Source organism: Eucyclogobius newberryi, unplaced genomic scaffold, assembly GCF_026437365.1.
Source record: "Eucyclogobius newberryi isolate DKJ021-1_F unplaced genomic scaffold, fEucNew1.0.hap1 SCAF_10, whole genome shotgun sequence".
NCBI lineage: Eukaryota > Metazoa > Chordata > Actinopteri > Gobiiformes > Gobiidae > Eucyclogobius > Eucyclogobius newberryi.
Window position 1 is genome coordinate 19,672,212 of NW_027315724.1, and position 26,081 is coordinate 19,698,292.

Genomic DNA, 26,081 nt, shown 5'->3' on the forward strand with positions numbered 1-26,081 from the left:
CAAGGGGCAGCATTACACTCTTGTGGACACAAGGGGCAGCATTACACTCTTGTGGACACAAGGGGCAGCATTACATTCTTGTGGACACAAGGGGCAGCATTACACTCTTGTGGACACAAGGGACAGCGTTACACTCTTGTGGACACAAGGGGCAGCGTTACACTCATGTGGACACAAGGGACAGCGTTACACTCATGTGGACACAAGGGGCAGCATTACACTCTTGTGGACACAAGGGGCAGCGTTACACTCATGTGGACACAAGGGACAGCGTTACACTCATGTGGACACAAGGGACAGCGTTACACTCATGTGGACACAAGGGGCAGCATTACACTCTTGTGGACACAAGGGACAGCCTTACCCTCATGTAGACACAAGGGACAGTATTACACTCATGTGGACACAAGGGACAGCCTTACCCTCATGTAGACACAAGGGACAGTATTACACTCATGTGGACACAAGGGACAGCGGCAGTGTTACACCCGTGTGGACATAAGGGGCAGCGTTACACTCTTGTGGACACAAGGGGCAGCATTACACTCTTGTGGACACAAGGGGCAGCATTACACTCATGTGGACACAAGGGGCAGCATTACACTCATGTGGACACAAGGGGCAGCATTACACTCATGTGGACACAAGGGACAGCATTACACTCATGTGGACACAAGGGGCAGCGTTACACTCTTGTGGACACAAGGGTCAGCATTACACTCGTGTGGACACAAGGGGCAGCGTTACACTCGTCTGGACACAAGGGGCAGCGTTACACTCGTGTGGACACAAGGGGCAGTGCTACACTTGTGTGGACACAAGGGGCAGTGGCAGCGTTACACTCATGTGGACACAAGGGTCAGCGTTACACTCATGTGGACACAAGGGTCAGCGTTACACTCATGTGGACACAAGGGTCAGCGTTACACTTGTGTGGACACAAGGGGCAGCGTTACACTCTTGTGGACACAAGGGGCAGTGTTACACTTGTGTGGACACAAGGGGCAGCGTTACACTCTTGTGGACACAAGGGTCAGCATTACACTCATGTGGACACAAGGGTCAGCGTTACACTCATGTGGACACAAGGGGCAGCGTTACACTTGTGCGGACACAAGGGGCAGCGTTACACTCGTGCGGACACAAGGGGCAGCGTTACACTCTTGTGGACACAAGGGTCAGCATTACACTCGTGCGGACACAAGGGGCAGCGTTACACTCGTGTGGACACAAGGGGCAGCGTTACACTCGTGCGGACACAAGGGGCAGCGTTACACTCGTGCGGACACAAGGGGCAGCGTTACACTCGTGCGGACACAAGGGGCAGCGTTACACTCTTGTGGACACAAGGGGCAGCATTACACTCGTGTGGACACAAGGGGCAGCGTTACACTCGTCTGGACACAAGGGGCAGCGTTACACTCGTGTGGACACAAGGGGCAGCGTTACACTCATGTGGACACAAGGGTCAGCGTTACACTCATGTGGACACAAGGGTCAGCGTTACACTTGTGTGGACACAAGGGGCAGCGTTACACTCTTGTGGACACAAGGGGCAGTGTTACACTTGTGTGGACACAAGGGGCAGCGTTACACTCTTGTGGACACAAGGGTCAGCATTACACTCATGTGGACACAAGGGTCAGCGTTACACTCATGTGGACACAAGGGGCAGCGTTACACTTGTGCGGACACAAGGGGCAGCGTTACACTCGTGCGGACACAAGGGGCAGCGTTACACTCTTGTGGACACAAGGGTCAGCATTACACTCGTGCGGACACAAGGGGCAGCGTTACACTCGTGTGGACACAAGGGGCAGCGTTACACTTGTGCGGACACAAGGGGCAGCGTTACACTCGTGCGGACACAAGGGGCAGCGTTACACTCGTGCGGACACAAGGGGCAGCGTTACACTCTTGTGGACACAAGGGGCAGCATTACACTCGTGTGGACACAAGGGGCAGCGTTACACTCGTCTGGACACAAGGGGCAGCGTTACACTCGTGTGGACACAAGGGGCAGCATTACACTTAAGTGGACACAAGGGGCAGCGCTACACTTGTGTGGACACAAGGGGCAGCGTTACACTCCTGTGGACACAAGGGGCAGCGTTACACTCCTGTGGACACAAGGGGCAGCGTTACACTCGTGCGGACACAAGGGGCAGCGTTACACTCGTGTGGACACAAGGGGCAGCGTTACACTCATGTGGCCACAAAGGGCAGAGTGCATCATGGGAGTGTCTCATCTGAGAGTCTCCAGTCTGCAGGGGGCGCTCTTCAGTCCAGAACACAGCAGCTCCACTCCTGAGTCCTGGAGGTTGTTGTTACTCAAATCGAGGTGTGTGAGACTGGAGGAGCTGAGGACTGAGGCCAGAGGACCACAGCTGTGAGGGGACAGGCCACAGGCAGGAAGACTGAAGACAGAGAGGGACATCAGAGACTAGAACCACGACACAAGAGTTTAAATACAGTCTGAGGACAGAGAGGGACTAGAACCATGACACATAGTTGTTGTTTTTTAATCAATAGTATCTGAATATATTAAGACCTGGATACTAACACTACTACTTTAAAATGGAGCTAAAACGGTCTCCATCCATTCTCTTCATTGTTTTATACAAGCCTCCCCAGCACTGCCAAAGTTTTATTGATGATTTTACTGAGATGCTTTCAGTCGTATGCACAGACTTTGATGGTTTGGTCATTACAGGTGATTTCAATGTGCATGTTGATAATATTTGTGACAGAAACGCTAAAGAACTTGATGCTGTCCTTGAAACCTTCAGTCTTACTCAGCATGTGAGAGGCCCCACCCACAGCAAAGGACACACTCTAGATCTCATAATTACAAAAGGGGTAAATATTTCAAATGTTAATGTGATCGATGTTGCTCTGTCTGATCATTTCTGTGTCTTCTTTGACCTGTCTGTTTCTCCCAAACCTCCGGTTGGTCCTGCAGTTGTTCAGAGGAGACACATAAGTGATGGCACAGATGCACTGTTTATGGAAATGATAAACTTTGAAAATGTCTCATGTTCTAATGTAAATGATTTGTTGAACTCTGTTACATCTAGTGTTTTGAACGTTCTGGACACCATTGCCCCTATAAAGGCTAAAATGGTTAAAAATAAGCAGAAGGCGCCGTGGAGAAATGATGATTCGGTCAGGGCACAGAAAAGGGAGTGCCGCAGAGCCGAACGGAAATGGCGCAAGTCAAAGCTCCAGGTTCAAAAAGAGATTTACAAAGAGAAGCTGAACATGTACAACCTAATCTTATGTAGAACTAGGGAAAGATATTTCTCTGAAATTATTGGAAGCTGCAGTAACAACTCGCGTGTCCTGTTTGCCACAGTAAACAGATTAACAAACCCTCCAGCTCAGCTGCCGTTAGAACTCATTTCCACATCCAAGTGTAATGAGTTTGCATTATTCTTTAATGACAAAGTTCAGGGCATTAAAAATGCTATAAATCCCACAATGCAAAAAATTACCCTAAAACCACCAAGACACTTAGAGCTAACTCACTTTGCACCAGTAACTGACAAAACTGTCCATGAGATCATCACCAGTCTGAGTTCATCTACATGCTGCCTTGATGTGTTACCCACCAGATTTCTAAAGTCTGTGCTGAACAGTTTGTTAGCACCATTCACTCACATAGTTAACATGTCGCTTCAATCTGGAACATTCCCAATGTCTTTGAAAACTGCGGTCATAAAGCCTCTCCTAAAGAAGAGCAGTCTTGATGAGTCATCATTGATGAGTCAGTACTGAGTCATTACCGGCCCATCTCTAATCTGCCATTTTGGGGCAAAGTCCTTGAAAAGGTTGTTTACCAACAGCTCACAGATTTCCTCTTAATAAACAACTCATTTGATGTTTATCAGTCAGGTTTTAGACCTCATCACAGCACTGAGACTGCTCTTGTCAAGGTGACAAATGACATCCGCCTGAACACTGACACGGGCAAAGCCTCAGTCTTAATTCTGTTGGATCTGAGTGCTGCTTTTGACACTGTCGATCATGGGATCCTCTTACAGAGACTAGAGGACTGGGTGGGCATCACTGGCACTGCCCTAAACTGGTTAAGGTCCTATCTGGAAGACAGGAAGTACTTTGTTGAAATTGGTAGCTGTGTCTCAGACCACATGACCTTGACCTGTGGAGTGCCCCAAGGGTCAGTCCTGGGTCCCCTTCTGTTCAACCTCTACATGCTGCCGTTGGGTCAGTTGATACGCAGTGAAAATGTGTCCTATCACAATTATGCAGACGACACTCAGATCTATGTTTCACTGTCGGCAGGTGAATATGGACCAGTGGATTCACTCTGTCACTGCATCCAACAGATCAGTTTGTGGATGCAAAACAATTTTCTCCAGCTGAACTCAGACAAGACTGAAATAATCGTTTTTGGCCCACAGAAACAAAGAGAAAGTGTTAGCGGTCACCTCCAGAGTCTCGCTCTAAAACCTACAAACCAAATTAGAAATCTGGGGGTAATAATGGACTCAGACTTGAACTTTAATAGCCACGTCAAATCAATAACATCAGCAGCTTTTTACCATCTAAAAAACATTGCCAAAATCAAAAATATAGTGTCAAAACCAGATTTAGAGAGACTTATCCATGCGTTTGTCTCCAGTAGATTAGACTACTGTAACGGCCTGCTCACTGGTCTCTCCAAACGAGCTGTAAAACAGCTGCAGTACATCCAGAACGCTGCTGCTCGGGTCCTGACTAGAACCAGGAAGTATGATCACATTAGTCCTGTTCTCAGGTCTCTGCACTGGCTCCTGTGGCTCAGAGAATAGACTTTAAAGCAGCTCTGCTTGTGTACAAGTCTCTCCATGGCCTAGCACCAAAGTACATCTTGGATATGTTAGTGCCATATGAACCATCTCGGACTCTGAGGACCTCAGGGACCGGCCTCCTGCTGGTGCCCAGAGTCAGGACAAAACATGGGGAATCTGCGTTTGAGTTTTATGCAGCTAAAATCTGGAACAGTCTTCCTGAAGATGTGAGACAGGCTTCTCCTCTGACAATGTTCAAATCTAAGATAAAAACAGTTTTGTTTAGCTGCGCATATGACTGAAAGGATTTTTTTCTTTGCACTCTTCTCTTTTGTTTGTGATTTTATTAGTTTAAACAATCAGTTGGATTGATAATTTTTAATTTAGTTAATTTTATTGTATTTCTGTTTCTGTAATTTCTTTGTGATTTTAATGCATTTTTCCTGCTGTGTGAAGCACTTTGAATTGCCTTGTGTATGAAATGTGCTCTACAAATAAACTTGCCTTGCCTTGCCTAACGGCCAACGAGGACTTGAAAGCACAATTACAAATGACTCCGCAGCCCCCCCATCTTTATACTTCTAATATCCACACATTTGATCACTTTTAATTGAATAGTTATTAACTTGTGATCTGTTAATGAAGCATAACTGTGACCTATTTCTGAAATGAACTGGAGAGAAACAGAAGAAGTAAACCATAAATCAGTCCTGGACTGGCCAGATCTACTTGCGTTATACAAGGGTATTCCTTTGTATAACGCTTTTTCTACTATGGAACACGCCTGGACGAATGAGGGATTACACCGACAAGGGTATTCCTTCTTAAATGGGTTGAAGAACCAGGAAGTAGAGCTGAGTTCTAAAACAGAATCCCTCTGTGATGTCATCAATAAGCGACTTTCCATCCAAAATGAAGGGACAATTTAAAAGTAACTGGCTGTGTCCAAAAGTCTGTAAAACTTAGATAAAATGTATTTGTGTCATAAATATTGGTCAAATGCATCTGACTCACACATAGTTCTGGACTAATGATCACCACACAAGTCATGAATCTCACATTAAACAACTCAAGCTAAGGTAAGCGGCTAACGTTAGTGACTTTACAGCTAAGGCTTTATTTATAATAATAATCTGGGCTGGACAGTGCTTTGTTTAAACGGCTCTTTTGCTTCATTCAGTCGTGTTGTGTCCAGGTAAAGACCTGTTGCTGTGGTTTTTCACACTCTTGCAATGAATTGTGGTCTAGTGACCAGCGCTGGACACTACTTTTCAAATTGTTTCACCTTTCACTTAAATGACAGTTTAAACACTCATTTAACAAATTGAAGGTGTTATCAGGTGTTATTATTTGTCAAATCATAACTATTGGATTTTGGCCCTTGTTAACATTATAGTTGCTAGGCAACAGTTGTGGAATTATCTCTACATATGTCACATCTGCTGCTAATGTCCAACCAGGAAGTAACATCATAAACACACATGGTCAAACTGGGGAAAAATAGACCTAGATCTTAAATATAATCATGTTCACTATGTTTTAGTGAAAAGTATAATCTAACCTGTCATATGCACTTTAAATACAGTCTAGACTCACAGGACTTTGGTGGAGGCTTTGATCACCGGGAGCAGACCCAGGAGAGCTGTCTCTGAGGCCCCATATTTCCTCAGGTCAAACTCCTCCAGGTCTGAGTCTGAGGACAGTAATATGAAGGACATGGCTGACCACTGAGCAGGAGAGCTTAACAAGGAGCAATGTCCTAATCTCATGTACTTCTGTGTCTCCTTCATCAGACTGAGGTCGTTCAGCCCGTTCAGACAGTGGAGCAGGTTTAGACTTCTCTCTGCAGACAGACCCTTTTCATTCAGCTTCTCTTGGATGTGGTTTACTGTCTCCTGATTGGTCCCTGAGCAACTTCCTGTCTGAGTCAGCAGACCCTGCATCAGGCTCTGATTGGTCGACAGAGACAGGCCCAGGAGGAAGCGCAGGAACAGGTCCAGGTGTCCGTTTGGACTCTGTAAGGCCTGGTCCACAGCAGAGGAGTAGAAGGCTGCGTCAGGGTCAAGACTCTCAGAGGAGTGTGGTTTGAACAGGTTCTGTCCAGAGCTGAAGAAGGTCTGATGGACGTGAAGAGCAGCCAGAAACTCCTGCACACTCAGATGGATGAAGCAGTAGACCTTGTCCTGGTACAGGCCTGGCTCCTCTCTAAAGACCTGTGTGAACACTCCAGAGTACACTGAGACCGATGCAGCGTCCAGCCCACACTCGCTCAGGTCACCCTCATAGAAGATCAGGTTTCCTTTCTGCAGCTGCTCAAAGGCCAGTTTTCCCAGAGACTGCACCATCTTCCTGGTCTCTGGAGTCCAGTGAAGGTCTGCCCCTAATCCCTGGTGATACTTGATGTTCTGGACTTTGGCCTGCACCACCAGGAAGTGGACGTACATCTGTGTGAGAGTCCGGGGCAGCTCTGGTCTCTCTGTTTGTTCCAGAAGCTTCTGTATAACTGTGGAGAGGATCCAGCAGAAGACTGGGATGTGGCACATGATGTGGAGGCTGCGGGTGCTCTTGATGTGGGAGATGACGGCTGTGGCCACGTCTCTGAACCTCTTCCTGAAGTACTCCTCCTTCTGCGGGTCGGCGAACCCTCGCACCTCTGTCACCATGGAGATGCACTCAGCAGGGATCTGATTGGCTGCCGCGGGGCGTGTGGTTATCCATAGGCGAGCGGAGGGAAGCAGGCACCCCCTGATGAGGTTCACCAGCAGCACGTCCACTGAGACGGACTCTGTGGGGTCGCTCAGGACCCGGGTTCGGCTGAAGTCCAGAGAAAGTCTGCACTCGTCCAGACCGTCAAGGATGAAGAGCACCTGGAGCTGGTCAAAGCTGCAGAGAGCTTTGGATGGACTGAAGAAGTGGTGCAGCAGCTCCACCAGGCTGAACTGAGTGTCTCTGAACACATTGAGCTCTCTGAAAGAGAACGGGAACAGCAGCGTGAGCTCCTGGTGGGCCCTGCCTTCAGCCCAGTCCAGACTGAACTTCTGAGTCAGCTCTGTTTTCCCCACGCCGGCCACGCCCTTTGTCAACACCGCTCTGATTGGCTCTGGTGAATGTGGGCGGGTTTTAAAGATGTCTTCACATGTGATGGTTTCTGTGATGTAGAGCTCTGTGTAGATCTGTGTCAGGGGGGCGGAGTCTCCTGCTTTAGCCACGCCCTCAAACACACGGCTGAACTTCTGCTGCAGATCAGACTTCAGTTTATCTCGATAAACTCCAGTGTTTTCTGAATAAAGACACAAACAACTGTCAACTCAAGCTCCTTCTGATTTGTGAAAACTTCTTCTTCACTAAAATGTCAAATGAAATACTTTTAATTGTAAAGTTAAACAGATCAGAGCCTAGAGCTGTTTCTCAGATGGACAGTAACAGAGTTCTTACTGTCCTGCAGGCGCTGGGCCAGCTGCTCCTGGTCCATCCTCCTCAGGAAGTCCAGGGTGATGTTCAGAACCGCCTCTCTGCTGCTCGGCTCCTCCCCCTCACTCTCAGAGCATTCTGGGTAATCTGAGGCCAGGAGCCTGTGGAGCCTCTGCAGCTGCTCTTTGACAAAAGTCAGGACGTCCTCCTCCAGACGCTGGAACAGAACAATAAGAGAAGAGTTTGAGTCACAGAGAGAACCTGAGGAGCGCCCCAGAGAACCCCACACATGCTGCGGTCGTGGGCTACTCACCCTGAAGATGGCGTCCAGCTGCTCCGTTGGGCCTGGCTCCCTGTCAAACAATAAAATCATCATAATTTCTTTGTTTCAGACTCATGGTCCATAAAAGAACACAATAAGACAGGAGACAACAATAAAAGGGTTCTAAAAGACAGCTCAGTGTTTGATAAAGAGCAGTGATACTGAACAGCACTAAACCTGGGACTCACCAGCATCGCCACCAGAGAGTTCAGAGATCATTTAGGCCACACATGAATTTATACATCAGGTTTCTCATGAGAGAGTGAAACGTGTTGACATGAGCCTGACAGACAGACAGGAGACTGGCACTACTGGCCCTGGCACTACTGGCCCTGGCACTACTGGCCCTGGCACTACTGGCCCTGGCACTACTGGCCCTGGGCTTTTCCACCAGCATCTGAGTCAAGTCAAATGTATTTGTAGAGCACCTTTCATGCACAAAGACAACTCAAAGTGTTTTACACAGAAAACAAGCACAAACAACAAGTATCAAAAAGACGAGTTTTTAATTTAGATTTAAAAATATCAGGCCTTATTTCAAGTCACAGATTTTCATGAGAAGAGTTCCACATTTGTGATTGATGGAAACAAAGTGAAGCTTCAACATGTTTGGTTCAAACTCTGGATCCACTAAGAGACAGCTCTGACGGGCTCAGAGAAGTCAGCAGGTCCATCAAATACTTTGGACCTCAACTTTGTGACCAGTAAAACAATGTGATTATTCTATGAAGGAGAATATGGAAGCCAGAGTGACTCAAACTTGGGCTCTTTTATTGTAATAAAGCCTATTTTACCCTTGGAGCTTGTGAACATCTGGTCTCGGACACTTTTATGTCTCTGTTGGATTATGGCCTTTTTCTTTACATAAATGCATCTGCAAAATGTCTGAAATGGTTGGATACTGTATGTTCCTGTGCTTTGAGAGTCACAACAGGCTGTGGCCGGCTAAAACTCCTCTGTGAACTGTGTGCCTGAGGCTGGAGGACCTTCTTTGGTACAGGAGCTTCACACAGTGGACGGTATTAGTGAATAAAGTTCTATGTAAATGTGCCTCCTCCTACTTGTGTGCCATGGTGCAGAGAGCAGAGGGTCATTATGCTGTGGTGAGACCGACTGGGGAAAGAGAGCCTTTTCTTAAGCTGCTCCAGCAGCTTGGAACTCCCTTAAGTGGACTTGACACTGGGAGAACTGGTCTGATGGAGGACAGTGTGAGACATGTGAACAGGCCCTTACAATAGTCCAGCCTACTTCAAATAAATGCATGGACCTACTTCTCATTTGAATATGTTAAAAGTCCATGTGTTCCAGATTCTTTGAGCTTGCAACAATATTAGTTGTTAGTCAAAGTAGTTAGTTGGTCAAACTGGTCAAAAGATGAAAATGTGTTATTGATTCTGTTCATTTCCAGAGAACTGCTGCGGTGGTTAATGCTCAGCTCATCTTTCCTCATCTTCACTCTAACTTAAGTAACACACGACTGTATCACAGGGTTTTAGTATACAATAATAATACATATGTGAGCTGAAGTTGAGTTGTCAGAGGATTATATTAACTGTCTATCTTGAGTCTTTTAATGAGTGTGTTTTAAAATGTGAACAATGTTTTAGAATTAAATAGTTTGACTGTTGTGATGTGTATTGTACAAACGTTGGATTTGCATTTTAAATCAAATAATCACTTTCTAAGCTACTGTGCATGAGTTTTATTTTGAAAAGCACAATAGCCTTCACCAGTATAAATCCAGCAGTAGCGGGTGGTAAAAATACAACTCTTAATGTAAGATACTGTGCACATGCATCAGTGAGAAGCAGTTCTCTCATCACTGTAAGTTTACTGCAGATTTACTGCATTCTACATTCAGCTCTTTACCGTATAGAAACACCACTTTTTCTTACAGTGTGTCTTTCTTTGGTCAAATGCAGCTGAAAAACAATGTGAATGATAAATCCAAATCCATAACATACAGTGGTCCAGTTGTTTGACTGTGATGTGTTCAGTCCTGGTTCAGAACAGATGATTCTCTGTAGAAGACCCTGTGATCCTGTCCCTCCTGAACTCATCTGTCTCACACTGAGAGCAGCAGCTCCATTCAAACACAGGATCACTGTTTGCACTGATGAAGGATGAGTAGCAGGTGGCGCTGTCCTGAGAACATGTCCAGAGCTCTGGATGAAGCAGGTCTTACCTCTGGTCTTCAGGAGGAGCTCCTCTAAACTCTATAGGAAGAGCTTTGGAGCGGTCACTTTTCAGAGACAGAGAGCTGAAAAGAGATCCAAGTCTGGGTCCAGGTCTGGGTCCAGGTCCAGCTGGGTCCATGTTGTAGAAGCTGGAATCAGAAGAAGAGTTCATTTGAACAGAACATCCAGAGATGCTCAGTTCCCCAGTTTAAATCTTGCATTTGTAACGTCTGGATTAGACTACAGTCGCTCTGAGCTAAAAGTCCTAAAAGATCCATAAAAAGCAATCTGTTTATTGCCTTTTCTTTTTTTTCTCCCACTTCCGGCCGGGAGTGGGACAGGCACATCAGTGACCAGGATCCAGATGATCCTCTCCTGGAGAAGCTGTCTCTACTCCATATGAACGGTTCTTCAGGAGGAGAACCGGTTCTCCTCCTGTAAAACTGGTTCTCCATACTTCCCAACTTATTTACCATCCCAGGGGGGAGATACCGTATAGGGAACAATGTTCATTCATTGCTGTTGTGATTTCGGGGGTTAAATTTTTTTTTTTAATAGAGGTGAAAGTGTAGATGTTCCACAGCAGCGTCGACCTCAAACTTCTCAAAGTCCAAAGACGAGAACAGATCGCCCAAAAGACAGTCACAAACTATATAATTATAGTTTATCCAAGGCAAAAGTCACAAAAGTCATTATTCCTCCTGTAAGTGCAAACGTCCAAATAGAGATAAACAATAAACATAAAAAAAATATTTCTCTGAGGCTACCCCACATAAATTGTCTGTTTGCTGTAACCCGAGTCAACATTTTTCAAGTGGCTCGGACGGTAGGCAAATTCTTATTTTTTTTACTTTGAAGGCAAAAAAAAAAAGATCAAAATTTTGCCATTTTTTGAGTCGGAGTGAACACCAGGGGTCAGGCTTCAACAGTCAATGACGGAAAACGGAAAACTCCTGATCGGGTTGATAGACGTTTTCCGTCACCACAGCCATGGTGTGAGTCCACCGGTCGCTAAGTGCACGGGTAGTGCGCAATTGCGAATTCCAATTGCGCACTACTACTTCTGGAGCGCAGAAAATAAAATTCACCACAAGAGTTCACTGGGGGCCAATCTAACAGGAAGCATAAGTGTTTGACACACTATAGAAGACTCTTGTGAACAGTACAAGCACTGTCCAGGGGACACGTCGATTTTTAGTTTCAAAACGCTGTGTGTTTTATTACATTCAGAATCATATTCACGGTGAAATTAGTCCCGCAGCGCAGCGCGGACCAGTTTTGATGGCTTCCATCAACCTGGACAAAGTGTCCAACCATTAGAGAAGTGAGAAACAAGACGAGAAAAAAAATGTAAAATTAAAGTCAAAATGGTTGCATATTCTAGTGACATTTATGAAGATTTGTATTTATGGATATTAATCATTTCATGCTGTTACTACTAGATCATTTATGGGTAGAAGAAATGCTAATAAAAAAAACTGTGTAATTTGATATTTTACAGACAAAGAGTTACAGGTTATCACAAGCTGCAGCACATGGATGTTTTAATGTGAACAAAATGTTATGTCTGAACTGTGTTTATGTCTCATCTGTTCCACAGCCAGGCCAAAGCAGGAATCTGTATATAACACTATACAGCTCATGAACAACATGAGTTTTGTATTTTAAGTGGGCCAAAATGCTTGTAATAAAAGTAAACTAATGACAATTGCTGCTGCAATTTTCGTCTTTTAATGTAACTTGCTCTGATGCAGGTTTTGAACAGGTGTGATACTGGTGTGTGGCCACAGGGGGCACATGCTGCTCACAGTGGTCCTCAGTGTGCTCAGAGAGCTCTGCCTCTGGCTCCAGCTTGAGTAGTGGCCACTTCGCAGAATGCAGCCTTTTGGTCGGACCATTTCAAGAGTTCGGCCTCTAAAATGACCAAAAATGCTAAATTCTTTTTAGTCTAAAAATAAAATACAGTGATCCCTCGCTATAACGCGGTTCACTTTTCGCGGTCTCGCTGCTTCGCGGATTTTCATCATGCATTGTGTTCTGCATTCTGATTGGCTAAACAGTCTCTCCGCGTCTTCTCTACCTGTGTGTCAATAACGTCATGGATTAATATGTACACGTACGTAAAACCGCTTGCCAAATTCAAGTTTGCGAGGCCGGTGAGAGCGCGCATGTGTGCTGCGGGACACGCCGGTGAGAGCGGAGCGCGTGAGCTTCAATGTTTTATGGAGTATTTCATTGTATAATAACTGTAAAAAAATAAAGGTTTCTACTTCGCGGATTTCGCCTATTGCAGGTTCGTTTTGGAACGTAACCCCCGCGATAAACGAGCAGTGAAAGGGTTCACTGTAGAAGGAATTTAACGTGTGGAACATGTGATGGAAACTAAACACAAGCAGAAGAAAGTGACACGACGAGACAACAATACACGTAAGTTGTGTTTGTATGTCATTCCTCACGATTCACACATCGTTCAATATGAAGTGTAAATCAACGATTACACAGTTAACACAAGCGAACACGAGCGAACACGAGCGAACACAGGCTAACACAGGCTAACACGGGCTAACACGGGCTAACACAGGCTAACACAGGCTAACGCGAGCGAACGCGGGCCAACACGGGCCAACACGGGCGAACACAGGCTAACACAAGCAAACGTTTACCTACAAAAAGATGCATTGCAGGGTTCAGAATAAGCGGTATCGCATTGCAAAATGCGACGCAATTTCTCTCAAATGCGATGCATTCGTCATAAAAAGTGTGTTTGTATCGCAGCTTTTGCGATACAAAAATGTGTGTTCAATTGTATAAACAAAGCGCCTAAAAGTACTGATCACTCGTCAATCAATCATCAATAACAACATGACACATGTAGGACGCTGTGTTGTCATGACGAGTCCCGCTGCTGCCTCAGACCACGAGTCTGAAAGTGGGAGGAGCCACGTGCGGTAAAGTTTGACTTCCGAGGTCAATAGTTCCTAAACGCAAAAGTCTTTGCAGATCATTCACATGCCAAAATATTCATATTTACACTGCCAAGTGACACAACCTCGTTTTTAACAATCAGATGCGTTTTTTGGGCACAGCGAATTACACTGCTCCGAATGTGCAGCCGGAGCAGAAACAAGTGCTTAGGGACCGTCATCAAATGTGCAGCCGGAGCCGAGACGAGTGCTTAGGGACCGTCATCAAATGTACAGCCGGAGCCGAGACGAGAGTGCTTAGGGACAGTCATCAAATGTGCAGCCGGAGCCGAGACGAGAGTGCTTAGGGACCGTCATCAAATGTGCAGCCGGAGCTGAGACGAGAGTGCTTAGGGACCATCAACAAATAGCAAAACGAAAAATGGAATGGAACTTCAAATAGAGTGGTACAATTTGAATAACACATAAAATACACCATGATGGAAACCACAGCAACCTTTATTTTTCCATCAGAAGCTTAATACATATTTTTTGTGAGTGTAAAGACAATTAATATGTAAATGAGACTCCTGCAAATAGTCATCTGATTGATGATGATATGGAAGAAAGTTGTAAATAAGGCCTTATGACTTTGTGTTGATAAATTTGTTCAACAACTAATTTCATTTGCAACTTATCTGTTTTTTTTTTTTTTTTAATGTTTAAAAAGTGTTTAAAAGTTAATTTGTTCACAGTTTTTTTTAAAATAGAATATTTACAAATACATTTTAAATAAATAATCGTGTTATATCAATGGAAATTGTTAAATTGTGGATTGTTAGTCACTTTCGTGTTTTGCTATGCAATTATTAAATTGCTATACAAATTTGGAAAAATTAACGGATTGTTTAGCAGCACCGCTATACAAGTGAAAATCCTTAATCTGAGCCCTGCATTGTAACGACACGTCGTGATGGCTCATGACTTCTGCAAATAAATAACTCATTATTTCTCAAATGTTATAAGAGACAAAAGGTTAAGCACAGACCAAAGGAAACTAGAGAAAAAAGGGGAAATAAAGTGATGTTTGTATCATGTGCAATCAAAAACTACCAATAATTCAAATATAACCTGCTAAAATGGGTGATATCTTACATATATAAATGTAAAGGTCATCAAAGGACAGTTGTGTCTCACAGGGGCTGATAAGACGACATTTGAGGTTTTATTACAATGTAATAATGAAGTGTTTAAACAGCAAAGCACAAGCTTGTTTTCTATATGAATGTCATGGATTTACTTACATGGAATATGTAGAGATTTAGAAAACATGTCACTTATGTTCTAACTTCTAAGGTTTAAACTTATGCATAAGTAAACAACTTTTGGTTCTAGCTTTAAAAATGAATGTGAAAAGAGGAACTTTTGTGTTACAAAGTGAAATGTAAATGTGTCAATAACATATTCCAGTTTTTACAACATTATATATCGATGTTCTAATGATTATTTTTCTCATCTTGAAGCAGCCGTCCAGAGCAGAACTGACAGTCCTGACCAGTGAGTCTGGTCTCTGTGAAAGAAAAGAAGTGAAGAAGCAGCAGCTTTAGACCACGAGCTGGACTTTAAGGTGAAGCTCATATTTTAATAGATCCATGAGTGAAAACGGCTTGATTTTATGATGATGCAGTGGCAGCTGCTCTCTGCTCACCCAAGCTCTCCCAGCTCAACGTGCCTGACTCCACCTGCAGGGGGAGCACTGACTCCACCTGCGGGGGGAGCACTGACTGCACCTGCAGCACTGACTCCACCTGCGGGGGGAGCATTGACTCCACCTGCGGGGGGAGCACTGACTCCACCTGCGGGGGGAGCACTGACTCCACCTGCGGGGGGAGCACTGACTGCACCTGCAGGGGGAGCACTGACTCCACCTGCAGGGGGAGCACTGACTTCCTGATGGTCCAGAGGCAGTGCGTGCAGCTGGGAAAGAATGTCTCAGACACACGGACTATCAGCACAGGAGTTCCACAGGGCTGTGTACTTTCTCCCCTGCTCTTCTCCCTGTACACAAACTGTTGCACCTCCAGCCACAACTCCATAAAAACAATTCAGTTTGCGGACGACACCACCCTCATCGGGCTCATCTCGGACGGGGATGAGTCTGTCTCCAGGAGGAGGTGGATGGGCTGGTGTCCTGGTGCAGCGGGAACAACCTGGAGTTCAACGCCCAGAAGACAGTGGAGATGATTGTGGACTTCAAGAGTCACAGCCCCCCAGCCCCCCCTCACCATCTCAGACTCCCCCATCTCCACTGTGAACTCCGCTTTCTCGACACCATCATCACCCGGGACCTCAAGTGGGAGCCCACCATCACCAGGACCTCAAGTGGGGGCCCACCATCAGCTCCCTCATCAAGAAGGTCCAGTAGAGGATCTACTTCCTGCGGTGGCTGAGGAAAGACAAGCTGACAGCGGAGATGATGGTGCAGTTCTACACGGCCATCATTGAGTCCATCCTCACCTCCTCCATCACCTCCTCCATCACCGTCTGGCCACAGCCAGGGACAAACAGAGACTAGAGCGTATTGTGCGCTCTGCTGAGAAGGTGATCGGCCGTGAACTCCCATCTCTGCAGGACCTGGACGTCTCCATGAGACGTGCAGGTCGGATCACAGCCGACCCTTCTCACCCTGGACATGGACTATTTGAGCCACTCCCCTCAGGCAGGAGGCCACTCCCCTCAGGCAGGAGGCCACTCCCCTCAGGCAGGAGGCCACTCCCCTCAGGCAGGAGGCTACAGTCCATTCGGACCAGAACCTACCGTCGCAACAACAGTTTCTTTCCCTCTGACGTTGGACTCATGAATACTGTCTTAGCACCTTCACTCACTTCACTGTCACTTCCTATTGCACTACTACATAACTTTATATTTTATTTTGTACAGATCATGCCGTTCAGTATTCATTGTTCAATGTTTTGTTGTTTGTGTTGCACTAAATCACCAGGACAAGTTCCTATGTCTGTGAATTTTTGTTTATCGACAAATGGCAATAAACCTTATTCTGATTCTGAAGTAAGATTAAGATAAACCTTTAATATCCACACAAGGGGAAATTTTGTTGTTACAACGCAGTAGAAACAGGAGGAAAGGACAGATTATAGGAAGTTTAAAAAACACACTCTTAATAGAACTCTTATGAACAAAACAAAAAACTCTTATTAACAAAAACTCCTCACCTATCTTAATAGGGAATGGAGGGGGGGAAATAAAATAAAATAGATAAATAAAAAATAAAAAGATAAAGATAAAAATAAGATAATAATAATTAAAAAATGATAATAGAATAAAATAAAATAAAGTGAAAATAGCTAGCACAAGACTAGGTAATACTAAACAGGTAAACAGAATAAACACAAAATAGAACTCTCTTATTTACAGATATTGCAAGATGGTAGATGCTGCTGTTTTAGATTATGTCCAACTGAGTTTATTTGAATCATAAATAAAAGTGGTCCAAGGACAGACCCTTGAGGAACACCTTTCTTAAAGGTCCCATAACATGCAAAATCGACTTTTCAGAGCTTTTAACCTTCTTACATTGCTATTTGTGCTTCATATATGTACCCAGAGTGTTCTTTGGATTGATTCCCGCAGTTTTTAGCTATATTACAGACTACCTCCTTTCCGCGAATCTCCAAACTGATGGGCGGTGGGGCAAGACCGCGTCATAACCACAGGCACGCGTCACCATCCCCCCTCACCCTCCCCCCTCTCCCCCTCCCGCCTACCGCCTGCCGCCCCCTTCCCACCGGCTCCGCGCTGCTCCAGACTTGTGTCTCCCTACAAGCCCCGGAGTTTTTCTGCTTCGATTTACGAGGAAACACGGCTCAAAGAGGCCCAAAACGTCATTAATGATATCGCACTCTGTACTATTATCACAATGGTGAAGGTTTATGTGGCAGTTGATGCAGCAACCGGGAAAATAAACGGAGAGAAGTTCTATCCGATACCGAAAAAACAGGAAATAAGAGCGCGACGGACATAAGACTTTTATATATATATATATATTTATATATATATATATATATATAGATATATCTGTTCTGCGCACGCTGTAGAATAAACACCAGATTTATTTAGTCTCAAAGTAGTATTGATCTGAAGTTCTATCGTTTCTCACTCACTCGCACCGCGGAGCAGACAGCTGTGGGGAACACACTACGTCACGGGTGGGCGGGGCACACATGCGCTCTGAGACTACGTCACGGGTTGGGCGGGGGAGCCAGACCGCTCTTTGCAAGGGTGGGGGCGAATAGCAAACCAAGCCGTTTGCATTTCCGGGTTGGTGAGGAGGTCCAAGGTCTGGGTGATATTTCTTAACTATTATGTTAAGGGTGTTGCACAACCCTTATTATTATCAATTATACACTTAGGATAGACTACGAAACGTGAAAAAAGCATGTTGTGGCACCTTTAACATTTGAGAATTGTGATTGAATTCACCAGTTTGAGCTTTATTGATTGTATAATGAACATTTTAAGGAAACACAAACGTCTTGAACTGACTAAACACTGCCACCTTGTGTTCACGAACTGTTACTGCAGCACGGTGTAAAAAAAGGCCGTGGCTGGAGAGCCGCGGCGCGGTCAATTGGCCGCGCTGTTTCAGGGACCGCGGCATTTCCCTTTATAGCCCGTTATAGCCTCATGGCTAACCCTATCCCTATCCCTAACCCTAACCTTAACCTGGCGCGGTCTAAAACGGCGCTAAAACGCGGTCAAATAGTGGCGGAGTTTCAGGAGCCGCGGCGCACAAATTCATGGCAGTTTCACGGCTCTGCAGACACTCCCGTTAAGAAAACACAATTTCCCAAAGTTTACATTATTCAATTTATTTAAAGAAAAAACAGGATCGTAAAACACATTCCATTTTTAACAACAAAAACAAAAATATCACTTTGAGTCTTTGGCTGCTAAATTAATATTACAGAATATTAAAAGAACAGCGATAATAAATACAAACTTATTAAGAACAATGTTTTTTGTGGAATTTAACCAGAGTTTTGCAATAAAGACAGAAAGAGAAATTTAGAGTCCTGGTTTAGTCCTTGTTTAGTCCTGGTTTAGACCTTCTTTAGTCCTGGTTTTCACATGGTTTTCATTGTAAAACCTTGGTTAAAAGTCAAACATGTTCTCTCTGTACAGTTTGAACATTTATTTTATACAAGTAGAAAATCTTTAATGTGTTTTGGTTCTGGTACAAGAGCAGCACTTTCTGTACGAGTTAGAGGAGGAGAGAGAGCAGCAGATGGAGAGTTGGAGTTGAAGAAAAGATAAAAGTGAAAGGGGAGTGAAGGAGGAGTGAAGGAGGCTGTTTCTGTAGAAAAAGAATCCTCCTTTAAACATAAATCGAGGTTTAAAGTTTAATTTACAGTGTCCTCTGCATGGTCAGTGTGAAACAAACCAGTCATTAATGACCATATGCTAATGAGCACATGCTTAACAGGGAGCAGCAGATGGATTACACTGCTCCTCCTCTGGTTCCTCACACTGCTCCTCCACACACTGCTCCTCCTCTGGTTCCTCACACTGCTCTTCCTCTGGTTCTTCACACTGCTCCTCCGCTCGGTGGTCCTCCTCCTCTGGTCCGAAACTCGTGCCACATTTTGACAAACGGCTCCCGTTTTTTCCAGATCAATTCGTGTCCAAACAAAACGTACCATCTGCAAAACAGAGACAGAGTTTCTCTCCTCTGATCGTCCTCAGAGGCAGATGTTCAACTTTGTCTTTGTCACTCACATTCCAAACAGAGCTCCTCCTAAATGTGCAGCGTGATCGAAAAACTTCCAGCCGAGAATCAGACCGGCCGAGTCCAGAGCTACGATGGCCTTCAGAGCCTGAGAGAGAGAGAGAGACAATCAACAATTAGATCTGATTTTAAATGCGGCCTGTTTTCTGTGACGTACGTTTCCAGCGCTGAAGGTGAACATGGGCAGGAAGATGATGGCCAGTTTGGACTCAGGCATTTTAGTGCAGACGGCGGCGAGGACCGTCATGATGGCTCCGGACTGAGGAGGAAGAGGAGGAGTGAGCGATGTGCGAAGAGTTTAAACACACAAACACAAAGACTCACGGCTCCCAGGGACGGGCCGAATCGTCCGGTTGTAGTTTTAGCCACGTAACTGAAGAGCGTGGAGATCACCCCTGAAGAGAGAGAGAGATAGACAGTCGTTTAGTTTGTTTGGATTTTCAGAGATCTGACTCGTAAATTCACTCTGGAACAACTCGGAATTCGACCGCTTGTATCCCAAAGCTCATGACCATAGGTGAGGTCAGAACGTAGAGTGACCGGTAAATTGAGAGCTTTGTCTTTGGACTCAGCTCTTTCTTCACCACAACGGTCCAACTGTCAATCTCATACTCCATCCTTCCCTCACTCGTGAACAAGACCCCGAGATACTTGAACTCCTCCCCTTGGGGCAAGGACTCCCCACCCACCTGAAGAGGGCAAGACACCTTTTTCCGGTTGAGAACCATGACCTCTGATTTGGAGCTGATTCTCATCCCAGACGCTTCACACTCGGCTCAAACCGATGGAGCCATCAGGACAACATCGTCTGCAAACAGCAGAGATGAGATCATGTGGTCCCCAAACCGGACACCCTCCGACCCCTGACCGCACCCTCCAACCCCTGACCACACCCTCCGACCCCTGACCACACCCTCCGACCCCTGACCACACCCTCCGACCCCTGACTGTGCCTAGAAATTCTGTCCATAAAAACTATGAACAGAACCGGTGACAAAGTGCAGCCCTGAGACGTCCCACATGCACTGGGAACACTGCCTAAGCACCGGTCAGTCACTGCACAGTTAATTTCTTATTGCACTACATAACTTAATATTCTATTTATCAGAATCAGAATTAGAATAAAATCTATTGCCATTTGTCAATGAACAGGATTCACGAACATAGGAACTTGTCCTGGTGATTCGGTGCAACACAAACATCACACACTGAACAATTAATACAAAAACATGTAAAGATCATGCCTTTTGTATTCATTGTTCAATGTTTTGTTGTTTGTGTTGCACAGAATCACCAGGACAAGTTCCTATGTTTGTGAATTTTGTTCATTGACAAATGGCAACATACCTTATTCTGATTCTGATTCTGTATAACCTGCTCCAAGTAGAATTCTCATTGCTACTGCCATCTAGAAGACTAAAGCCGCATGCTAACTGTGGTCTCACCTGCAGACAGATACATGGCCACGAACTGCTCCCTCCCCAACATGGACACGGCACTGCTCGAGAAGCTCCACAGCACGTACATGTTCGCCGCCAAGTGGAAGAATGAGTAATGAGAGAAGGCGGAGAGCAGCATCGGAGAACAAAGGGTTTCTGCAACGAGAACGAGAGATCAGAGAAGAACGAGAGAAGAACGAGAGAAGAACGAGAGATGAGAGAAGAACGAGAGATGAGAGAGATGAGAAGAACGAGAGATGAGAGAAGAACGAGAGATGAGAGAGATCAGAGAAGAACGAGAGATGAGAGAAGAACGAGAGATGAGAGATGAGAGAAGAACGAGAGATGAGAGAGATGAGAAGAACGAGAGATGAGAGAAGAACGAGAGATGAGAGAGATCAGAGAAGAACGAGAGATGAGAGAAGAACGAGAGATGAGAGAGATGAGAAGAACGAGAGATGAGAGAAGAACGAGAGATGAGAGAAGAACGAGAGATGAGAGAAGAACGAGAGATGAGAGAAGAACGAGAGATGAGAAGAACGAGAGATGAGAGAGATGAGAAGAACGAGAGATGAGAGAAGAACGAGAGATGAGAGAGATGAGAAGAACGAGAGATGAGAGAAGAACGAGAGATGAGAGAAGAACGAGAGATGAGAGAAGAACGAGAGATGAGAAGAACGAGAGATGAGAGAGATGAGAAGAACGAGAGATGAGAGAAGAACGAGAGATGAGAGAAGAACGAGAGATGAGAGAAGAACGAGAGATGAGAGAAGAACGAGAGATGAGAAGAACGAGAGATGAGAAGAACAAGAGATGAGAGAGATGAGAGAAGAACGAGAGATGAGAGAAGAACGAGAGATGAGAGAAGAACGAGAGATGAGAGAAGAACGAGAGATGAGAGAAGAACGAGAGATGAGAGAAGAACGAGAGATGAGAGAAGAACGAGAGATGAGAGAAGAACGAGAGATGAGAAGAACAAGAGATGAGAGAGATGAGAGAAGAACGAGAGATGGTTTTTCCTTTCTCTACAGATGTATTACACACTTGTATTTATGTTAAAAGGGGGACTCACTGGAGGCGGGGTCAGCGGTGAAGTATCTGATCATGGTTCTTTGAAGAGCCGGGATTCTCCAGCAGCAAAACACCAGAGCATTCAGAGCGATGATCCCTTTAACCAACAACACAATATTTATCATCGATACACAAATCACAAGTCACAAATGTGTGGAATTGTAAAGAGAGTGTTTTTGTGAGGCTCAGAGAAGGAGCGGAGAAGACGAGATCGTAAACAGGAGAAAAGGAGCGTTTGTGTCGGCCCTAAACAGGCTCTGAAGTGTGACAATAGTAAAAGTGAAAGTTTTGGACTCTCACCTGAGACTGTGCGCTGGCCTTCGCTCAGACCGTTCCACCATTGGTTCACCTGAAACACAAGTAGCCAATCACAGCTCTGATCATGTTAAATCTATGGAGGAATCTATGGAATCTGAATCTAACAAAGAAATAAGACAATGATCAAACACATGCTGAAAGAAGGGCGTCGCCTTCTAATCCACACAATTTAACAGGTGTGCAATATTTGAACCTGAACCAAGAATTTTTCAGGCACTTTGACTGTCGTTATTATGCAACACACACATTATTTGTAGTAAGTTTGACACGGTGTAAACGTGACTCACGTCTTTGCGCAGGTCTCCTCTCTTCTTGGGCCTCAGCTTTTCTAACCAGTCGGTCTGGACCTGGTCGAAATAACTCTGGACTCTGGACTTCAGGCCCTCGTACTGCCAAATCGCCGCGCCGCCGAACGCACAACCTGTAAACTGACATGGAGTTAGACCCAAGCTCTGGTCTGGTCTGGCCCTGGTCTGGCCCTGGTCTGGCCCTGGTCTGGCCCTGGTCTGGCCCTGGTCTGGCCCTGGTCTGGCCCTGGTCTGGCACTGGTCTGGCACTGGTCTGGCACTGGCATTACTCGATGGAAATTAGTAATGATTAATCAATAAACTTGTTTCAGCGAAAGTTTTAATCCCGTTTTGGTCCTGTTTGAACCCGTTTTAGCACAGTTTTAGTCCCACTTTTAGTCCTTTATTAGACCTACCCCCACAGTGAAGACCGCAGGCTTCAGCAGTCGTCCGAAATGTCTGTAGGGGCCGTCTCTGTTTGGGACCTCCCTGGCTCTGGCCTCCACGTGTGCGAGGTCCCTGAGTGCTGGGTCCCTGGGTGCTGCCACTGGGTCCCTGGGTGCTGCTGAGGGGCTGCTGGGGGCCAGTTCGTCTTCTCCTTTCCGTCCTGGTTTGCGAGCGACTTTTTTAAACCCACATCTCTGTTGCTGCGCACACAGACGCCCCCTGCTGGACACAGAAAAGCATTACAACTACAGTTCAGCTAAGGTCAAAGTATTATAATAACATAAGATTTATTACAACGGCTGCACAATTAATGTTTGTCTGGACTAAACTGTCGAGAAGCCTTCAGTCTCCATAGTTCAACCTTTATTTGGTCAAAATATACTCTAAAAGTCTCAGTGTTCAATGGAAATAATCGACTATCAACTTCTAAAATAATCAAATGGTTAGTCAAATTAGTATAACTTGATTTATAAATTGATTAAATTTTTTTTTTTTTTTTTTAAGAACAACTACATATCAAAGTGTTCATAGCTCCTAAACGTAGCTGTGCCATCGCCACGGTCACTATTTATATGTATTTAGCTTATGTACTAGAAGATGAAATAAAGGAAGGATTTGTAATGTTTTTGTGAATATTTTGGACAAAGTGAGACAAACAAAAATGAAAGAGTTTAAATAATATCCAGCCATAATAAAAAATAAAAAGTAATAGCAGATAAAAGAAGAAAAAACAAAGTATAACTAGTGTTTATTGTGTGTAAATGACTCTCACACAAGCACCATGTAACTTTGAAACTTTATATTTATTTTAAAGCGTGATAATCGCAGGATAAATGTCAAGTTAAATCACGGAGAGATTCATATCTTTCTCCTTTTCAATCCCACTTCAGATTTGGTTTATTTCAGATTGTTACAGCCGCTGTCATCATGTCACAAAACTACACTTTAGCCGCGTGTGCTAACAGCGGCTAACTCCAAAAGCTAACAATGCTAAAGCTAACAGCGGCTCCCGGCAGCGCGCTCAGCCGGGGCTCGGGGCTCTGAGTCCGGGGCACGGTTCGCTCACCTCCCGCTGAAGACCTCCGGTGCCATGAGCCGGAGCAGAGCCGCACAGCGGGTCGTCCACGCCATGTCGTAGCCCCGTGAGCCGCTGCTGTGGAGTGTCCCGGGCTCGGGTCAAACGCCGGTACTTTGCCCGGGTCACACATCGAGGACAGAGCGTGGGGGGCCCGGGGACAGCGCCATCGGCAGGTCGCTGACGGACACTGCAGCCCCGGGACACACGCAGAAGGCGAAGTGTTCTGAGCGGGGAAAACAGATGATGTGGCAATTATTCAGTCATATAAGTGAAATAAAATAAAGGTTTATGCGTTTCAAATGTATCTGAGGTGAGATCGCACAACCGAGTCCGCCATTTTGAAAGGGGCACAACAGTACGTCTACTACATACGATATCCAGGAATTATGAGGCCAAAATGCCAAAAAACTGCGCTCTGTTTGGACATCGCTCTGTTGTCAGACCAAGTAATGATAGCTTTGTCGTGTTACCTTAGTTTGTCGTTATCGTCTAAAGAATCAAAGTATTCGTAGCTCATTATGCCGCAGAAAATGATGCAGTCATGTTGTTTTTTTATATATCGCGTGCCCCTTTTAAAATGGCCGCTATGGAGAGGTCCCGCCTGTATGACGTCAACGCAAACGCATGTTATAAGTGAAATTTTAAAAAAAAAATTAAAGCTGAGAGAGAAGGTTTTATTGGTTTGAAACCTGTGACATATGGGATAATTGTACTGCACAAAAACAAGAGCCTCTACGTTAAAGCAGAAATGTATCTGGTGCTCAATTGATTAATACAAATGGATATATTATATATATATAAAGAATGATTAGTGATAACAGCATCACTACAATACCATGTACAATACCGTCATATTCATGTGCAATTACTGTCGTACTCACAAGCAATTAAGGCCGTATTCATGTGCATATAACTGATGTAAATAAGAGTGTTTACTTACCATTAGTATTAGTATTATTTTGTCTTATGCCAGCTATTTTTACTTTATTTTATTTATTTTATTTATTTTATTTATTTTATTTATTTTATTTATTTTATTTATTTTATTTTTAATTTGTATTATTATTTATTTATTTTTATCTTTTTATTTTATTTATTTATTTTCCTCCATTCCCTATTAAGATATGAGAAGAGTTTTGTTAATAAGAGTTTTTTGTTTTGTTTATAAGAGTTCTTCCATTAAGTCCTTTCCTCTGTATCTACTGCGTTGTAACACCAAAATTTCCCCATGTGTGGACAATAAAGGAATATCTTATCTTATCTTATACAACTGATATAAGGGTGCATTGCGTACCTTTTCTTGAGAAGTGCATCTGCTGGTCTCTGGTGGTGTCTTTGCCTGGAATGTTCCACAGTATGGCATTAAACGTGTCTGACTGTGATGAATATGGCAAGTTTGTGAAGACAATCTCTAACAAATGACGCCACTTTAGACTTTAGAGACTTTGTAGTGTTTAGGGTTTAGCGAGTGTAGCATTTAGGGATTTCAGAGACTTTAAAGTCCCTAAACTCTCCAGAGACTGCTGAAGCTGTGTACAACCTTCTCTAAACTCTTCCCCAAACCTGTTCTCTAAACTCTTCTCTAAACTCTTTCTGTTCCTGGCCTGGCGCTGAAGCTGTGTAAAACTCTTCTTTAAACTCTTCTTTAAACTCTCTGAATTATGAAGGGTTTAATGAAACATTAGATTTTCCTGTTTAGAGTTTCATGTACATTAGAGTTTCATGTACATTAGAGTTTCATGTACTGAATATATAAAGGTACTAAAAGTCCGAAAAGCTCTGTGTGGAAAAACATGTTTTGAGCCTCACACACGTAATAAAAGAGTAATATGTGCAGTATTACAAAACTATATAACAACAAAACCATATGTAACCAACACACATGGTTAGTTCTGATTTAGTCCTGATTTATTCCTATTTTAGCCCTATTTTATGATTATTATCCACAAATTCTATCCAATAAAGCAGTATTTGACCAAATTTAAAAAGGACATCGTTATTACTTTGGCATTTCTAAATTAATCTCTAT

The 26,081-nt window shown here is 44.5% G+C and overlaps 2 protein-coding genes across 3 annotated transcripts; both read right to left on the minus strand.

Annotated features, from left to right (window-relative positions):
- Positions 1-2,220: 2,220 nt before the first annotated feature.
- On the minus strand, positions 2,221-10,848 carry LOC140376492 (NLR family CARD domain-containing protein 3-like). The gene is made up of 5 exons (XM_072462002.1): positions 10,712-10,848; positions 8,518-8,557; positions 8,229-8,421; positions 6,390-8,073; positions 2,221-2,417 (listed from the first exon to the last, which is right to left on the minus strand). The coding sequence occupies exons 1-5, from the start codon at positions 10,840-10,842 to the stop codon at positions 2,246-2,248; spliced, it is 2,220 nt and encodes a 739-aa protein (XP_072318103.1). The 5' UTR covers positions 10,843-10,848; the 3' UTR covers positions 2,221-2,245.
- Positions 10,849-19,164: 8,316 nt separating this feature from the next.
- Positions 19,165-24,147, minus strand: parlb (presenilin associated, rhomboid-like b). 2 transcript variants are annotated; one of them, XM_072462158.1, is made up of 10 exons: positions 24,041-24,147; positions 22,944-23,196; positions 22,528-22,668; positions 22,223-22,271; positions 21,924-22,019; positions 20,858-21,007; positions 19,737-19,807; positions 19,570-19,671; positions 19,403-19,500; positions 19,165-19,326 (listed from the first exon to the last, which is right to left on the minus strand). In XM_072462158.1, exons 1-10 carry the CDS (start codon positions 24,103-24,105, stop codon positions 19,212-19,214), a joined length of 1,140 nt encoding a protein of 379 aa, XP_072318259.1. In that variant the 5' UTR covers positions 24,106-24,147; the 3' UTR covers positions 19,165-19,211. The 2 variants fall into 2 exon arrangements, with proteins under 2 accessions (XP_072318259.1, XP_072318260.1); XM_072462159.1 differs by having other exon boundaries at positions 22,944-23,193; positions 24,041-24,143.
- Positions 24,148-26,081: the final 1,934 nt, after the last annotated feature.